Below are 18,018 nucleotides of genomic sequence, written 5' to 3'. Positions count from 1 at the left end.
TTGTGAACGGTCCGTAGGTTTCTGCCGAGTATTGTTGGGAGGGAATTCAGTCGACCGCTTGGAGAGCTGAGGTGGTGTTGTTTCTCCTGTCCGCTCCACACACGCTTTCACGCGCTCCGATTCACTTTTCCACAGCTTCGGTCCTGTTTTATTATTTAAAACCACTCTGATTGCACAAAAATAAAAATGAGTCTGCAGAATAAAGTCGCAGATATTCAAAAGAGGTTGGAAGGCATGAGTTCTCCCAATTCAGCTAACTCGGTAATGGTTTACGCTTATCTTGATAAGTAGTATGAATTTAAAAATTGTCAATTTTCAATCTTTCATTATGAATTGTAACTTTTAGCCTTATCTTTGTCTCATGTATTCCAGTCAATATTTAGTGTATTTAGGATTTGCCTAATGAAAATGTTTTATTGACGTTAAGAATGAACAATGAAATAATAACAAATTGCAGGCACAAGGAGAAGTTTTGGATTTGTTGAAGGCGTTGCAAGAACAAGATATGAATCTGGATATTCTGAGCAGTACTCGTATAGGTATGACGGTTAACCAAATTCGAAAATCGAGTGATGACAAAGAGGTGATATCAACGGCAAAGAACCTTATTCGAAAATGGAAAAAGTTTCTTCCTGGTAATGCTCCATTAAATATTATTGTATAAAGTTTGTATCCAATCATACAAGGAATTAACAGTCGTGGTGCAACAGTTTGTCAACCACGAGCATTGCACATGTATAATATTGACTAATGATATATGTACTACCGTGTTCAGAAAATGATGGTTCCCCCACAAATTCCACTCCCAAACACGATAACAAGCGTGGAGCAGCAGATTCGGACAGTGATGGGTCTTCTTCCAAGAAGAGTAAACTTGATAGCAAAAAGGATATTAAACAATCGTCCACCCCTGCCCCTCCTGCAAGTAGAGGAGGTCAAACGTCGTTTCCTGCAGCAAGCACGACCGATGCAGTTAGAATAAAATGTAGAGAGCTCTTATTTACTGCTATGAAAGCAGATGGAGGTTTTTACAAGAATAAGATTATAATTACGATTATAGAATAAATTGTTGTGATGCTGATCAATAATATTGATCTCTATGCACATTGGCAGAACTTCCTGATGGAAGCAATGATCCAGAGTATTTAGCAGAACGTCTAGAGGAAGAAATATTCAAAGAATTTAAAAATACGGAAATTAAAGTGAGTTACAACTACTAAATTAGTAACTAATTTAGACATATCGTAATTAGCCATTTATAATTTAAATTCTAATGTAAATCTCTTCTTCATGCGTTGAATGAAGTAACCCATAAGTGAATACTAATAACTAATTTTCATTAATACCTTTCAGTATAAGAACCGGGTTAGGAGTCGTGTAGCTAATTTGAAAGACTTTAAAAATCCTGACCTCCGTCTCAATTTTCTTACTGGAAGCATAAGTATCAGTCGAATGGCTAAAATGACTGCTGAGGTAAACTAAAAAAAGATCATGATAATATTTTCCTATACTTTATTTTGGTGCGCTAGTCAGAACCCAATTGGTGATTTGTGTGTTTCTCTCTTTTCTAGGAAATGGCTAGTACCGAAATGAAAAAAGTTCGAGAACAATTTGTTAAAGATGGAATTAACGATTCACAACTTGCCACAGTTCAGGGAACAAAGACTGACCTCCTCAAATGCAACAAATGTGGCAAGAGAGATGTGACCTACAACCAGGTAAATCATTTAAATAATTGCATTGGCTTTCCTTCCGGATTACGTGTAGCACCTCTGAATATCCTACACTTTATACACCGAATATCCTTTACATGTTTATTTAATTGTATAGCTTCAAACTCGAAGTGCTGACGAGCCGGTAAGTTCATTTTTATCAATACACTAACCAAGTACAGATTGATGTCTTTGTTTAATCATTCAATTCCTTATTTATTTTTTAAGATGACTACCTTCTGTCTCTGCCTACAATGTGGCAATAGATGGAAGTTCTGTTAAATTCGCTAAATATGATGTGTGCTACCGTTCCGACATGAAATATATCTCGTAACAATATGTCGATTTTTAATTGGATATTAATCCAGTAAAAATATAATATTCAACGTAATGCGCAGCTTGGAAATCTACAAGACCAACTTTAGGAGAACTCTTAGGAACAATTTAAACCAGGTAAATTATAATGTATTGTGTAGCGATTTTTTGAGTTATTGCCATTTTCTTATGGATAACTTAAAAACATTTTACATGGAATTGGAATTATTTCATTAGATGACGATTTGACTGTAAGTCAATTATTTACTATACAAAATTGTTCAATAGTCACATTCTTCCCAAATATTCCCAAATTCGAGATGAAACCTGTCGTTTTGTTATTAGTTAAAATATTGATAAGTAGGAGCACAATATTGTCAGTCAGTATATGTAACCCCGTTTCTCGAATTGAAAATATAGCAACTAGATTTTCATCATTAAATGATAAGAATGTTGCTTTATAAATAGGAATTATTTAGCTAATTTACAATTACCTTCGTTTTATTTAGATAGAATATCTTGAATTTGCATAACTGGGGAGTAATCCCTTCATTGCTATTGTTGATAATTGATAGTTTATCGTTGTAAAAATTTTAGTTTTAGGATAAATTAGATTTTATAATTCTCTTGTAACATATAGTTGTAATCTAGCACACTGTGTTGCAATAATTTGTACCCCAACATTAAATATGTACAAGTTAATCTGTAGTGTACAAATATATTGTTATTTATTTCAAGAATGAATGTTACGTTACCTTATGTTCTCAGAAACAATTTTATTATCGGCGAGAATTTGTGATTTCTTAATTAAATCTTTTGAGTAGATATTAAAATATCCTTGCAAATGTCAAAGAATAAATGGAAAAGTAAAGTGAAATTAATTGTGTGGATGGAATAACTCGACAGACACAAACTATTGATACACTTCAAAACTAATTAACAACCCAAGTAAAAAACATTCAATTCTGGTATTCATGAATGATATGAATTCAAATTGAACACTGACAATGACTTTGGATTGGATTTTGTGTACACAAAATCCAATGCCTATTTATGAGTGATTGAAAAGTATGCAATTTTGAATGCATCTTGTTTCAACATCCATAATTTTTAAATGTATGGTGGAGTGGACGTCATATTAAATCACGAATGTCGTATATTATGAACTCCGTAATAGGTTTTTATAAAATGGTCTTTGCACTGTATTCATCTGAAGAACAACAATAAAGGTAACAGTAATCAAGGAGTGATACATTATATATGATGTCGTTGGCTCAAATGAGAGAATTGTATAATTAAATAGATTTAACAATAGTCGTAAGATAAAGTTTAAAGTTATAAAACTTGCGTATACTTACACATACGTGATTAATACTAACACGGCAATGATAAAAAAAATACCTTGAAAAAAGTCCTAGGCTGAATGGTTGTACGCATAACGTACAGGTTAATCATGCAAGAATACAGGTAAGATAAGTAATGATGCAAATACTGCAACCTACTAGTCGCTGTCAGAATTGAAAGCAGTTGTTTTTCTACGTTTTTTGGCATTTCTTGGTTGAGGTATAATTTCGTCGTCGTCGTCATTGCTGGATGAGTCGCTGTCATCCTTCATTGTTTGACGTGTTCGTCCACTTCTGGTTCGCGAAAGATTAGAGTTAGATCGGGCCCCTGTGGTCGATGAACCACCGCCACTAGTTGAGTTCCCACTCGTTCCACCACCTCCAGAACTGGTAGCACTACTACCACCACCACTATTGCTACCCGTCGTTCCGCTTCCAGCACTAGTTGGAGACCCCGGAAGTTTTCTTCCCGTGGCCGGCTGAAATTAAAGTAAAGCCGAATCTCAGTCACAATTCGTTATATTATACCTGCCAGTTGTAATTAGTAGTAGGGGCTCAGGTCAAAGATCAAGATGTCGGAGACTATCGAAAATTCCGAAAATAGTGTAAATACCCGTTTAACGACAGAGCGCGACTCTTTTATTTCTGAAGATTCTTCTATGGCTGCCAACGCCAGCAGATCTTTGTATTTGTTCCTTTGAGTGTCGGTTACCCAACTTTGTACCTGGGTAAAAAGAAAAGATAGGAAAGTGCATAGCAAATTTCAGTTGTTATAAATAAATACTATTGTAGCTGAATAAAACAAAAGCATAAAATAGTAATAAAGCTCACTTGAAGGAGGGCAGCTTGCATTGTGTCCGTGTTGAAGACTCCACCATCTTCAATTTGGACCCTTAGCAAATCCAAGTGTGCTAAAACGTACTCAATATTTGGAGTAGCTGGACCAGCAGCTGGACTCGATGTACCACGACCCGCACCAGTTACGCCACGTTTTCGTTTGACAGGTGAACCATAGGCCCTAGAGTAGACGAATAAATTATGTACCATCATTCATACGTTACACACAAATCAATCAAACGAGTATGCAATAATTTAAGATGGTTTACTTGACCAGAAGGGCAGTTAAAACCTCAGCCAGGCTATCCTTTTCATTTTCAGACCAACATATCAACAGGGCCATAATAAAACGATCCTTCGAATTAGGTTTTCTACACAAACAAGGCCCCAATATTTTGTCGGAAGGCCTACATTCAAGGTATTCAATTATACATGATTAATTAGTTACAGATTTTTTGCAATGAGAATGTATCATTTAAAGAATTCATAATTCATACTTTTCGCTTTTGAGTTTAAGGAAGAGAGCTGTCAGGGCTTCTGCATTGTTCTTATAGTCTAAAATTGGTATAACTGGGAGATAATCGTCTATTTCAAACTGATGTGCTGCTAAAATTGTCCAAACGCAGTGTTGTTCCCAGGTTTCCCATTCTAATGTTTTGGCTGTAAAAATTACAAAATAATACTTACAATAATAATAAAATTTCAGCAGCAGCAATAATGCTAACGTTTGAAACTGACTTATTGTATTTAACATGTCTGGTGTGTCCAACATAATGAAATCCCCTTGGGCCACCCTCCAAACTATATCCTGAAGTTGTGATGAATCAATTGTAGAAACGACTAATCTTAAAATATCAGTAGATCCTACAGACTCTGCAGAGTACCAGTCATAAATTATAGGACATAGAAACCCAACAGCAACTGGTTCCGTTTCCCAGCAAGTTTTCACATCATGATTCAACGCTTGTTCCAATTTTATACCCCGAAAAATACATAAATTTTTGTAGAGCGTTGGATAATACTCATCTTTCCCAGCAGGTCCGTCTGGGTTGTCAGCTCTAAAAAATCAATGTTATTTTTAAGTACTATATCTCAATATATAATATTGGGAATAATTTGGATTTAGATAAAATAAACTCACAATTGATTTAGTATAAGTAAAATTTTGTAACCAATTCTAGGCACTGCATGGACAATGTCAGTCAGGATTCGTAGTAAATTTTTAGATTTTAGAGTCTTATCAGACGGTTTAGACTGAAGTAAAGGTTGAAGAATTTCAATCACCGGCGATGCACATACGTTATCATCTCTACATAAAATGTATACAAAATAGTTATCAACACAAATGTCTAGTGCATGCATACATGCAATGGATAAGTTAGATATTCCACACATTTCAAGACAGAAATATTACTCACATTAAGGAGTTTTCTTCTTCGTTGACGCAAGGAGAAAGGAGTTCACTTTTATAAATATATATTAGAGCTTTAACCACCGCTGAAAAAAACAATAAATTATCATTGAATAAAAAGTACAAAATATGCTGTTGGTGTCATATCCTACATATATGTACCTTCTCTCTGTTCTTTTTCGATTTGGACGGAAGAACATTCTTCGAGAACTTCATCTAAATTATCTGTCTTATCACTGGTAGGGTTGCTTAGCATGGATTCCAATGGAATCCTGAGATTTGTAGGTAGCTGCAAGAGTAAGGAAAAGTAAACACATAATGGTGACAGCATAGCACTACTGCTCGATATATGTCATCTGACTACCGCGGTTGACTTTCTTTCTTCCGGAGTCCGGACAAACCTCGGGATTTATTTTCGTGTGTCATTTGTTTTTAAAAGTGCCCAGTTTCGAAATAGATAGTTGTACAAGGTCGGTGACAATAAACCCTATTTCTTATTATTATGAAAAGTTGCACCATTTCACATATTGAAGTTAATTATTATTAGTGAACTTATATTTGCACGCTCTTTGTCTTTATTTTAGACTTTTGATCCTCAGACAAGATGCACGACCCCATGTCTGATGATGACGATTTCATCCCCACCCAGCGAACAACTAAAAGAAAACGTGTGCCGGAGGAGGAACAAGTGCCTAAAGCAGGTGATGTTGTCGCCACTACCAAAAAAGCGTATGTTTTTTACTTTCCTCCTCCCACAGGAATCTCATTTAACTTTTAGATATGAATTTATATGTTGTAAATTCTCAAATCTTTTCAGTACAAAAGGAGTGAAAGCAGTAGCAACCACCACTGCAAAATTACTGGATGTTGAGACGAGTAAACACCCCCTTGCTCGCGGACCCGAATCTATTGGATTTTTAAACCCTCCCCTCAAAATTTACAAGACGAAGCGAAAGTCCGTCACAGAGAGAAGTTTGGCACGTGAGGATGAGGACTTTGTTCCAGTCCAGTGGCGCTATATTCCTCGACAGGAAGAAATGGAAGTCGACCAAGTGAAGCGAGAACGAGATGATCGGGGGGTGGTAGTTAGAGCGGGCGATATTGCCGAAGAATTTCAAATTAGGTATTTGGATTCGTCAGAGAGAGTCGGGAAACAGAACCCAGGTATATATTTATTATTATTACAAAAGTGAGATTTATAAATTAGAGTTCATTACTTAATTAGTCGTTTGTATTCTATACAGATAAAGGGTCCGACCTCATCCAAACGACTATACTTAATTTACTCGGTATTGATTCTGCTACTACTTCTCCTGTGGACTATGCAGACCAAGCCACTCCAGAACCAATGTTGTCGCAGGAGTTGGGGAATTTGGACAATGATCAAAGAGAGGCTCTGTTCCAGGAGATATTTAAGAGAGGGGGACGCGTCCTAATCATTGGAAAGCCCGAGTGGAACCTCGTAATTCACAAGGCCCCGCACACCGGAATAATTCATTTGTGCGTTGAAAAGTTAAAATTAAGTAAAGGAGTGCAAATTTACGAAGCGAAACGGATTTGTACTAAATCAGGTAAAGCATATTTCACGTTTATCATTATCCAACTATTTGATTAATTAACGATTATTACAGGCTGCTACCAGTATCAAAAAACTCTCGCTAGCGATGTACTTCCAAAATGTTTTCATCATCAGCCCAAACCAATCTATACTGTGTTCAAAGTCACCGATTATAAGGAGAGAGAAGTTCTTGTCTTGATGCATACTAAATTGGCTCACTCATTTAAGGAAAATGCATCCGATTCGGTGAAAACGAATGAAGCGTCACTTGTCATGAATAACAGGATTTTGCAAGACAGAAACTGGAAATTGTATATCGCCAAGGAGGAAGAAGAAGACGATGAATCGGAGGGACCTTTGCACATTGCCCGTTCAATTTCAATGGTCCATTTCGTGGATGAGAACGATGCCCTCAAAAATCTATCATTAGAATCAGTGAGTTAAATTAAGTCAAAAATGTGCAATATTAACCACGAAGTTGTTAATTTAACATTTTATTTATGTATTTTTAGACTATCGGCATGTTTATGAAACTTGCGCCCGGGACGCAACCCATTCGCAACTTGGATGATTTCATCCCCCTCTGCTATGGAATGGAGAGAGAAGTAGACGAAGGATTGAAACAGTTGGGAATGAAACTCAAGATCAAACGAGAATATAAGTTAGCAGAGAGGGTCGAGTTTTCCTGTCCCTTTATCGGAGAGTATCTGTTCGGTTCGACAGCAACACAACAGCAACAACCAGAGGAGGGGAAGTCATTCCTGTATGTAGTGCTCAGCCAGGATATGTGGTACTTTGGTTGGTCAGATACACCGGACTTTGAAAATCGATTGACCGGAGGAAGAAGTGACGGAGCGAGTCGATACTTTCGAATCACACGATCTCGCCCCAAACCTCCCAGTGTCAAGTGCCACCTTGTTGGAAAGTGTGATGATAAGGACAAGGCGAAAATCGAAGCAATACTGATTGCGGCTGGGTACGTGGCTTATTTATTGGGCCTTCATAACCCAATTCGAGATAAGTCACCCAAAGGCTACTCTACTAACAAATGTTTATCATTATCTCTTCTCGATTCTGATTCATGGGTTGATATTTGTGCTTTTGTCAAGTTATTCTGGGGATGTGAACCCATGTTGGGACAATATGAACGTGCAGAATGATGTTGAAAATACAAAATAATAAATTAAATACATACCGTTTGTACAAGATCAAATATTTTGGACCTCTCGGCTTCTTCCACGCTGACGCTAGTGGTTGGGCTTCCTCTAGACAGCAAACCGCTGCTAAGAACTGGAATACAAACATAATAATTTATGAAAATATCTGTTTAATCAATTCTAATTGGCACAATGTCTAACAACTCACTTGGTTTAATTCCAATGGGGTCATCCTCGTCTTTTTCATTATCCTCTTGATCGTCATTATCATTATCATCGTCGTCGTCACTAAACTCCAAGTCCACTATTGGAACTGAGTATGAAGGCTGTTGTTGTGGCTCAGATTTTACTTTACTAATATGATTCACTTCATTGTTTGAATTATTTTCTAGTCTACTGCTTTCACTATCACTGTAGTTAAGACTAAGGGATTCGGCCACATCGCCTGTCCTAATTTCACCACCAATAACTCCATTGCCGTTATTACCAAGTTGTTGATTTGGATCACCAGAATCTCCTCTTTTGAATAGTGGAATTAAGACGTCCTGTATCGAATTTCTTAGTTCTGGTTCTAACTTGGGATTATCTAACACTGGATCTAGCGATTGAAGCACTTTCTTTTCTAAAATTGTTCGGAAAGCTGAGCCAATACCTTCCTTGATTTTATCCGAGCCGTCAGGCCAAAATTCAGTAATTTGCTTTTAATCAGAAATTAAAATATATAATTAAAATTTGCTACTTTAACCACATACGATATTTTTGACAATGCTAATAATTTTCATCATACCCGGATTAAAAAGTCGATAAGCGTTGCGGTAATAGCTAAATGTGGTCTGATACTATGGTGCATGACAAGAATTCCTGGTTCTAAACATCAATAAACAGAGCAAGATATTAATACAATATTTTAAATTACATTCATTTTATTGTTTTCGTTCAATACTCACCAATATTCATGATATTATCTTTCACGGGGTCAAAAATGAGCCAGTCAAAAAATAAAGCAAGTTTAGCTAGAAGATAAACCAAAGTCAATAAAATTAAATTCCTTCGAGCAACCAACCCTTCAAATTATTTAGTATGTTTCTTAAAAATGTTGACCTTAATGTCAACCTTGCTGGTTATATCTTCTTAACGGTTTCGAACTTACCATTTGCGGCAGCCACTGGGCTGGTACATGTTGTTAGCAGCCATCCAATAACTGCCCACTAATTGATTAAATGTTTTAATATTAAATCATTGCTTTAGGATGTGATACATACAGCGGAATACTTCGACTTTCATAAATCGATAAATTTAATACTCACTCTAGGGAGGATATCCGAACATAAAATCTCATTTGGTGGATGAATAACTCCCACGATAAATCTAATTATATCAGCTGAAATTTAAGAATACAATTTGTTTAGATGAACCCGACAAAAAATGTATGGTTTGACTTAATGGGTAGAAATCCACCATCATTCTATCCATGCAAAAGACAAATAATCATTTGCATATACTTAATGAACGGCACTCGCACTATAGCGGGACTAACATTCATTCATGCTGCACTACATCATGCTTTCGTGCTATGATATATTCTAACAAAAAAAAGCTTACCCCGAAGTGTTTGAGATTCTTGGGTTGCCAAAAACTAGAATAACAGAGCAATTGTTTAATAAATAAATTATTCTTAATCTTGATTGAGCTTTATGTATTAGCTTATGTTTATGTTGACTTACTTTATGTTGAAACCATTCTTGATATCGCTTATGCATTCCAAACTTTGTATTATTAGTGAGGAAGAAAATTTTTTTCTCCATCTCTGGAGTCAGTCTAGATTGGCAACATACAAACATTGCATATAAAAATGTGTACTATCATTTTAATTTAAGATAAAAATATTTATAAAAATTTATAAAATCATAAATAATTTCTCTAGCTTGGAACAGTTTGTATTCACCTGCTCTGGAGGAATTTTCTGGATGTCCTAATGTTCAAAAGTTGAGAAACCCCTGTGAAATGTGGTGATATAGATTTTGGATTATAAAAGAGATCCACCCAGACGCCCTGTATTTCAGGAATTCTGGATACTCCTTGAAGAAGTCGGACAAAATCACGGCCCATTCCAAGAACCGGATTCATAATCACACTGGCAAAGTGGTCTCGGATTAAGCTGACTACAAAGTTGACCTAAAGTATTGCACAATTTTATCAAATAAGAGTGGCAATTATCAAATTTAGCCACATTAAATTTATGTAAGATAAAAATTAATACTTCTTTCTGTCTGAGATTACTAAGATGACTCGGGAAATGATCCTCAAGAATGCGAAGATACGTAAATATCACGGAACCAATTAGAACTGGAAATTTTTCCAACCATGTTCGATTTTCCACCAGCGTTTCCAGCATATTCTCTGCCAGCCACAGGTTCCTATTTGTTATATCTCCCCCAGCAATTTGCCTCAGCACGCTCCAACATAAAAGATCCGCACTAACCATGCTGGCTCTTACTAATTCTCTGTGCAACAATATTAATTAATTTACTTGGTATATTTAACCCTTCCTTAATACTACGACACTCACTTTACAACCCAAATTAGCTGTGATCTCGACACATCAGTCAACTTTTGGTATTTATCTGTCGCAATAATCACCAGTGTATCTACTACGACTGCCATATTGTCCCGAGTTACAAATGTGAGGTCCCGGAAACACTAGCAAAGTACGAATAAAAATATTAAAACACGAAAAGATTGCCAGCAACAAAGCAAATATAAAAGTTACTAAGAATTTGTATTGTATGGGCTTACTTTTTGTGCAGAATTAGCATCCGTTAATATATTTGCAAGAAGTCCTAAGGAAATGTCATCGTGTGTACTTTTGTCGCGACATACAGCATTTTGAAGGGCATCATGAGCTTCACGTTCTGAACCCACGCCAACCAAGCGTTGTAAAATGGTACGGGCTTTGTCGAGTCTCTGAAATAGTTAGAATAAACTTATCACCTATGAATTATAATTGGGTTGATCTAGTTTTTGGATTTCTTGTAAATATATCATTCCGTGTTCCATCAGTGTTTTATTATAAAACTTATTAGTATGCTGTAATTGTCATAAAACTTGATATTACATAATAATAAAAATGCTGCACATATCATTGCAGTCATCAAGTGTGATTCAGTACATTGAACCAAAATAAAACATCCAAAACACATGATATTATATAATGCGCATCTTATTATTTGATTAAATGGTGTTTTAAATGCAAATTTGTAATAAATTACTTTAAATTAGCTTATTTAGTTTACATTCACAACTGTGCATTTCCTACGGATATACATTCTTTCAAAAAAGTATGGTTCAGAACAATGTGAAAATAACAACTGACCAATCCCATCCCATATTTTGGTAAATATTTAAACCTCTTCTCATTTATCTTTGTCGCCGGATTTTAACCATCCAAATACATCATCTAGATCAGATCATTTTTAACGATTTAGGGGCCCCAATTTATTAACTGTTACGAAAATTTCCCATTCTTTTGAAATTTCGAAAAGACGAATAATTTTTGCTGTGTGGGTGCCAAGAAAGAGGATCACAAAAGAGCGATTCAAAATTGTGCTAGAAACGAGGTAAAGAACGGCAACTTGTTATGAACCTATTGGTCTTGCCGAGTTTGAGCATATTTCAAGAGGTTAACATGCTCCCACATTACATTACTGCATTGTACACACGGTACAATATCACTGACAATTAACTAATTATTGTAGTGATCATTAGTATTCAGTTACTTGAGCGGAAAAATAATATCTACAAATATTACTCAAAGTAACACCGCCGTACGCCCGTCGCCAGTAACAAACTGTTTCATACTCTCATATGCAAATCTATAACACTGTAAAACTAAGTACCAAAGAACGCATCACTACTTGTACACTTCGCGTAGTTAATTACAAGTTAATTACAAGTTTAAAAACAAAACTGGAAATACAGCACAAACAGAAAATGACATTGAAAAAAACTTTTTTAAAAAGTTGGATCTAAAATCACAATTAATTTGGCATAAATTTTCATTTATGTAATCACCGAAAATTGTGTACACAAAAATTAGGAACTGTATAAGTGAATCAGGTAACAACATTGGATAACAACACAACGTTTGTGACGTGGACCCGTGCTAATCACTCTTTTGTCACTTTTCCCCTGAATTCTACAAAGTAGCTTTATTTATCCTCACAACCAAGAGAGTTGTATGTTTTGGTTCAAAGTGTTGCACTTACATCCTCGATGTCATCCTTGGCGTCGATTAAGCTTGAGTAAAAGAGGCGTGGGAAGCCAGACTTATCCGTTTGCTGCATTTTATCAATATGGCTTATCAGACGACCGCCGCTAGCAACGCAACTACCCTCGTCCACTACATGTGCTCGACTAAGCCCAAACTGCGAAACAACTTTGACCATATACCCACGGCAGGGAGGCCAACAAATATCGTGTCATAGCTCTCCGAACACCTCCTTCTACAGTAAACATGACCCTATGCAATCATTTCAGTCAGAAATGAAATGATTAAAGTGGATAAAACTTTACATTTCCTAAAATTGGCAAAGAATGCACTAATCCGCGGTTACGTGGTGAATGCACGAAATTAGGAAAGTTGCAGCATTTCAACCGCAAAATTTAAACGCATATTGCCGGCTGTTTGTTGTTTGTCGCTCATCATCATCCGTAATCTGTAAGTCAAATTGGCGATTAATTAAACTTTTAAACTTTGTTTCAAAGTTCACTGTAAGAAGGTCATCAACAACTCAACATGGCAGATGACATTGATCAGGTAAACTTGTTAATTATTTGTTTATTTATTTATTTTTTAGAATTCGCAAACATGTTACTCTTCAGTTTCACTTTTCTCTGCAGTGCAGACTACTAGTAAATGGTAAATAAAATTACTATTGGTGATTAATGATTGTTATTGCAGGGCGCAGTGGGGGATGCAGAAATCCAATTGAAAGAACCATTAGACCTCCTCCTTCTCAGCCTTGATGAAAGAGTTGTTGTAAAAATGAAGAATGATCGTGAGCTCCGTGGCAAGCTACATGTATAATTTCACATTTTAGAATTGGATAAAATGAATTAAAGTATAACGTGATGAAAGTTTGTCTTTGGGCGTTTAGGCGTTTGATCAACACTTGAATCTCGTGTTGGGAGATGTGGAAGAGACCATCACCATTGTGGAAATCGACGATGAAACGTATGAAGAAATTTACAAGACCACAAGAAGAAACATTCCAATGCTTTATGTTCGTGGGGACAGTATTACACTGATTGCTCCGCCGACAAAAGCTTCGTATTAAGTGTATTTAATATTTAATAATAGTGTTTGTGAAACAAATGATTTGGTTAGTTTTTCTTTTTTCATGCTAATGAGAATAAATACGACTCAATGTTTGATTCATCCGAAACAATCTTTTTATTTTCTCAATTTTCAGTTCAGGATAGTTTTGATGTAGACATAAATTTCAGAATATCATGAAAAATTCCATGCACCATTTCATTGGTTGGTTGATATTTCATGAAAATTATTAAAAGTTAAGAAGGCATTATTATTTATTAGTACGACAGATTATGCAGCTTCTCCCTTAACATTATTACTGCCATCCTTTTGTTTCTTTTGCTTTTTTGTTTGCTCCTGATCGATTGGTGCCGGCTTAACAAATGGAATGAACTCCTTGTATTTTTGGGGCATGTATGGTGCTAACGCTGCAGGGATTTTTACTCCGTCGTCGGTTTGATGATTCTAGAATATATTGATAATATATTGATGAGATGAGGATTTCAGATTTAAAAGATGTATGTCAGTGTACTACTACGCAGCACTACAGAAAATTATTGTTACCTCCAAAAGACAGCAAATAACTCGGGTGACAGCACACATTGTGGCATTTAGCATGTGGACATACTGTGTTGTAGCAGATTTGGTTTGTCCATAGCGAATTCGAAGCCTTCGGCTCTAAAACATGTCAATCGTGATGATAATAATTTGAATAAGAATTTGATGTAAATACGATCCCGCATACATACCTGATAATCTAAACAATTTGATGCAGATACAAGTTCTCGGAAGGCACCTGATGCTGGAAACCTAGACGAAACAAAACATGAGACTTGCAAAATAGCTACTTACAAAATATTTGTGTATAATTTCTTTCTACCAGGCCTCCAAGTCCCACTTCTTTGCAGCAGCATTATTCAATGCACCAGAAACGATGCATACGACTTGATAAGGTAGATCTAGAGCTTTGCAGAATTCTTCAGCATTTCCAATCATCTCGTCCAGCATTACCCAAGATTTGTCATCCAAGGGACTCGTTATTACAAATTGTTCCACCTGAAATTAAGCAATTTAATTTGTAGTTCGAGAGTGTGTCTTGGAGTTAAGTTTAAAGAAAAATGCTTTAGCCTCGTCTAAACTTGTTAGCTTAGTTGTAAAAATTTTATTAGAGAAATACTGGCAGTACTCGGCAGTAGAAAAATCATCAAAATCAAACCTTATCAAACTGATGAACTCTGAAAATTCCACGCGTGTCGCGACCATGTGACCCAGCTTCTTGTCTGAAGCAGGAAGAGATCCCAGCATATTTGAGTGGCAAAGCAGATTCAGCAATCCACTCATCACGATGGAAAGCGGCGATGGGCTGTTCGGAAGTGGCAATTAAATATTTTTCATCCAGACTTTTGTCGTCAGCACCTTTTCCGACGACCTAAGAAATAAAGTTAGTTATGAAAAATATAGAAATAACAATAATTGTGCAAATCTATAATATAATAAATGTAATTGTTAATGTACCTTGTAAAGTTCTTCGTCAAATTGAGACAGTTGAGCAACTTCCTGCATCACCTCTTTCCTCATAAAATATGGGGTCACCAATGGTGTATACTCTTTATCTCCCAACATTCGAGTGGCAAGTTGGATCAAAGCTTGCTGAAGGTACACGGCTGCGCCAGTTAAGTAATATCCGCGACCACCAGCAGTAACAGCACCCCGTTCAAGATCAGCTCCTCCAATCATCTACTCAACCCAGCAGTTGAACAGGATTTATATTCAAGATCAAGACATGTATGAACAATTTAATTTCTATATTTTATCTTACAACGATGAGGTCAACATGTGAGTATTTTTTTCTAACAGTGACATCTCCCCAAGTCCTCTCAACACGATTGTTATCCTCATTATCATCAACGGGAACTGAGGAATGCAATAAATTTCCAACTTCCTTCAACGCTTCATTCCTTGCTGTCTCAGTTTCTACGAGAGATTTTGAATTTTCTTCCATTGCCTTGTCTAAATTGGCTCTGTTATTGATTTTTTAAATAGATCAAATTAAACATGCGTCATTACTCTCTCCTGCCCTGCTAAAAGTAGTATTTACAAGGAAAAGGTTACGACGATATGTTTTATGTATCTATACAAAACCTACCTCAAAGTTTTCAACTGGCCAAGAGACATTGGCGTCAAAATCTCGGCTGTCAATTGATCTAATGCGGGGGTTGTCGGAGGCACCTCACTCTCGCCAACATCCTCCTTCTTCTTCATCTTCTCTCCAATTGCTTTGGAGAGGACATTTTTGATACGATTGAAAGCATCAGCTTGAAACCGGAGTTGACGCCACTTCCCGTCTTCGGATATAACCGTTTCAACGAGGCCTACATCTTTAAAACGTTTCTTCTGGTTGTCCCGCATCTTATCAGGATCGCCTCCCTTATCCGAGCGGAAAAGATCCATGTCCAAAGTCATTTTGAATTACTTGCAAATTTTCTGAAAAGACATAATAATAAAATTAGGCTTTATATATGACGAACTTCAATAGTTTGGCGGTACCTGCGCAACTAACCACCACCTATGAAAGTAACCACTTAATGCACGAAATTTCGATTAGCTTTGTTAGTTTGGTTAAGTTAATGCAAGTTCAAAGTTTTTTACCTTATCGGTGCCGTATGGAAGAATTGACAACCTCACAACAAATGACAAAAACCACACACTGCATGCAACTTGCCGCAGGGATTGAATCATAGTACGTCAACATCACCGCGAAGATGGAGTCTCATCTCTCCTCATAAAAAAGAATTATTTAGTTGATTTGGTGTGTTATTCACAAATCAAATAGTCTTGAATTGTTTACTTTGCTTGGCATTGTTTGGGTCACCGTGTCACAAAATTCACAATGGACCAGTCTGGAGGGAACCACCCTGCATGTAGTTTGGACGATACAACGGTACGTTAAATATATGGTATATTGACCAGTGTGTCACCAATGGTAGACCATTGTTGTTGCATTTGTACGATGTATGCAATGAATTGGGAAAGACACAGTAATAAAGATATACATACATACATACATACATACATACATACATACATACATACATACATACATACGTAATAATGAATAAATGTCGTAAATATTAAATTGATTTTGATTTGCTGAGAATCCTTTTCTCAGTTTCTCACGTATTTGTTGAAGACTGGAATTGAAATAAGTTAATTCAATTGTCCCGTGATGGTTTAAGGCTATGACGAGTTCGTATCATGAGATTAACGTGTCTGAGCGAGGGGAGGAGGAAACTGACCATGAGATGACTCTGCCCGTGAAGCGTCTTCTGAACAAGGCGAGGAATTGGGTGGGCGACCTCAGTATGGACGGCGTCGTGACTCAGGAAGGGCAACAGGTCACATATGTTGCCCAAGATCTCACAGAGAGGATGAAAATCTCCACCAGTCCAAACCAGAGGAATATTGGTAAACTACGACTTTCTGTTTTACTTTGATTATATTTGTCATCATACTGACTGATGAGATAACCTCGTGGTAGAGTTAATAATACATGATGACATGACTTGTAGTAACGTCAAGAAATTCGTCCGTTCAAGAACATGGTCATTTAGATGATATTTGTGTCTCTGATCTGAATCTGATGGTTAATGAGATGGAGATGGAAGCCAAAAAGTTGGCTCAATCCGTTGATACGTTAACTGAAAATTTGACGGGAATTTTACATTCGGTAAAAAAATGAATATCATGTGGCACTGAATCGAAAATTAATAATGATTATTAATAAAGTATTAACGTATTAATGATTTTTTACAGTTGTCCTCCATGACTGTAGACTGCGTTTTTACAGCAAGTGATGGAGTAAGTCAGTTGTGTGACACAGCAGACGCCTCAATAAAAGGTTTGTAAGTTATGGCTTTCATCACAAATTGCGATATAGGCATATTTCGTTTGTAATGCTACATAAGAATATTTTCATTTGTTGTTTGCAGTAATGTATCAAGTTATGGCTAAATGTGAAGAGTTAAACAAAGCTGTACAGCCTTTGTACCAAGTAAATCAACAAATGTGAGATACATGTTCAATACAATAATTATCAAAATTCCTTACTACCCGACTATTAGTCGACTCACTACTAGACTGTATTTTCATTATCGATTGTTGTTATTCTTTTCAGAAAAGAAACAAAACGGTTACTGGATAAAGTGGAAGCCGAAATGAATTAATAGTTGCTAACATTGAATGCACATTAAAATGTGATTTATATTTATAAATTGATCTCAATTCCCTTGTGATGTACTTGTCGGTCGTGCTTAGTTTGCGACAAATTTCGTGCATAAACTCCCTTAATTGAATGTATAATTAATAGCGTAC

At 36.3% G+C, this 18,018-nt stretch overlaps 6 protein-coding genes across 8 annotated transcripts; 4 read left to right on the top strand and 2 right to left on the bottom strand.

The window, feature by feature from the left end:
* The first annotated feature begins 37 nt into the window (after window positions 1–37).
* On the top strand, window positions 38–2,913 carry LOC110853927 (transcription elongation factor S-II). The gene is made up of 8 exons (XM_022102296.2): window positions 38–261; window positions 458–635; window positions 776–1,024; window positions 1,114–1,202; window positions 1,354–1,473; window positions 1,572–1,718; window positions 1,831–1,857; window positions 1,941–2,913. The coding sequence occupies exons 1-8, from the start codon at window positions 187–189 to the stop codon at window positions 1,992–1,994; spliced, it is 939 nt and encodes a 312-aa protein (XP_021957988.1). The 5' UTR covers window positions 38–186; the 3' UTR covers window positions 1,995–2,913.
* Window positions 2,914–3,121: 208 nt separating this feature from the next.
* Window positions 3,122–12,891, bottom strand: LOC110853887 (integrator complex subunit 3). Its single transcript, XM_022102245.2, has 22 exons — window positions 12,599–12,891; window positions 11,130–11,297; window positions 10,903–11,033; window positions 10,594–10,837; window positions 10,279–10,508; window positions 10,058–10,151; window positions 9,936–9,969; window positions 9,641–9,714; window positions 9,484–9,541; window positions 9,281–9,346; window positions 9,121–9,200; window positions 8,542–9,031; window positions 8,372–8,466; window positions 5,781–5,907; window positions 5,626–5,704; window positions 5,349–5,516; window positions 4,946–5,265; window positions 4,705–4,867; window positions 4,477–4,614; window positions 4,202–4,388; window positions 3,984–4,094; window positions 3,122–3,849 (listed from the first exon to the last, which is right to left on the bottom strand). The coding sequence occupies exons 1-22, from the start codon at window positions 12,776–12,778 to the stop codon at window positions 3,529–3,531; spliced, it is 3,558 nt and encodes a 1,185-aa protein (XP_021957937.1). The 5' UTR covers window positions 12,779–12,891; the 3' UTR covers window positions 3,122–3,528.
* Window positions 5,960–8,384, top strand: LOC110853898. Its single transcript, XM_022102255.2, has 6 exons — window positions 5,960–6,088; window positions 6,203–6,347; window positions 6,436–6,782; window positions 6,863–7,189; window positions 7,250–7,611; window positions 7,689–8,384. The coding sequence occupies exons 2-6, from the start codon at window positions 6,223–6,225 to the stop codon at window positions 8,334–8,336; spliced, it is 1,809 nt and encodes a 602-aa protein (XP_021957947.1). The 5' UTR covers window positions 5,960–6,088; window positions 6,203–6,222; the 3' UTR covers window positions 8,337–8,384.
* Window positions 12,892–12,921: 30 nt separating the features above from the next.
* Window positions 12,922–13,777, top strand: LOC110853948 (U6 snRNA-associated Sm-like protein LSm3). The gene is made up of 3 exons (XM_022102328.2): window positions 12,922–13,149; window positions 13,294–13,413; window positions 13,490–13,777. Exons 1-3 carry the CDS (start codon window positions 13,129–13,131, stop codon window positions 13,667–13,669), a joined length of 321 nt encoding a protein of 106 aa, XP_021958020.1. The 5' UTR covers window positions 12,922–13,128; the 3' UTR covers window positions 13,670–13,777.
* On the bottom strand, window positions 13,765–16,437 carry LOC110853909 (serine--tRNA ligase, cytoplasmic). Of its 3 annotated transcripts, none has more exons than XM_022102266.2 (10): window positions 16,297–16,424; window positions 16,195–16,228; window positions 15,794–16,131; window positions 15,467–15,668; window positions 15,163–15,384; window positions 14,864–15,076; window positions 14,528–14,703; window positions 14,397–14,457; window positions 14,212–14,325; window positions 13,765–14,112 (listed from the first exon to the last, which is right to left on the bottom strand). In XM_022102266.2, the coding sequence occupies exons 3-10, from the start codon at window positions 16,108–16,110 to the stop codon at window positions 13,939–13,941; spliced, it is 1,479 nt and encodes a 492-aa protein (XP_021957958.1). In that variant the 5' UTR covers window positions 16,111–16,131; window positions 16,195–16,228; window positions 16,297–16,424; the 3' UTR covers window positions 13,765–13,938. The 3 variants fall into 3 exon arrangements, with proteins under 3 accessions (XP_021957958.1, XP_021957976.1, XP_021957967.1); XM_022102284.2 differs by having other exon boundaries at window positions 16,195–16,213; window positions 16,297–16,404; XM_022102275.2 differs by lacking the exon at window positions 16,195–16,228 and having other exon boundaries at window positions 16,297–16,437.
* A 9-nt stretch (window positions 16,438–16,446) lies between these two features.
* LOC110853934 (BLOC-1-related complex subunit 6) lies at window positions 16,447–18,006 on the top strand. The gene is made up of 6 exons (XM_022102308.2): window positions 16,447–16,588; window positions 16,884–17,112; window positions 17,217–17,374; window positions 17,461–17,545; window positions 17,637–17,712; window positions 17,822–18,006. Exons 1-6 carry the CDS (start codon window positions 16,538–16,540, stop codon window positions 17,868–17,870), a joined length of 648 nt encoding a protein of 215 aa, XP_021958000.1. The 5' UTR covers window positions 16,447–16,537; the 3' UTR covers window positions 17,871–18,006.
* Window positions 18,007–18,018: the final 12 nt, after the last annotated feature.

This window comes from Folsomia candida, unplaced genomic scaffold (genome assembly GCF_002217175.1).
Source record: "Folsomia candida strain VU population unplaced genomic scaffold, ASM221717v1 Fcan01_Sc001, whole genome shotgun sequence".
NCBI classification, from domain to species: domain Eukaryota; kingdom Metazoa; phylum Arthropoda; class Collembola; order Entomobryomorpha; family Isotomidae; genus Folsomia; species Folsomia candida.
Note: the sequence above shows the minus strand (reverse complement) of the source record. Positions and strands in the feature narration are given on the sequence as shown.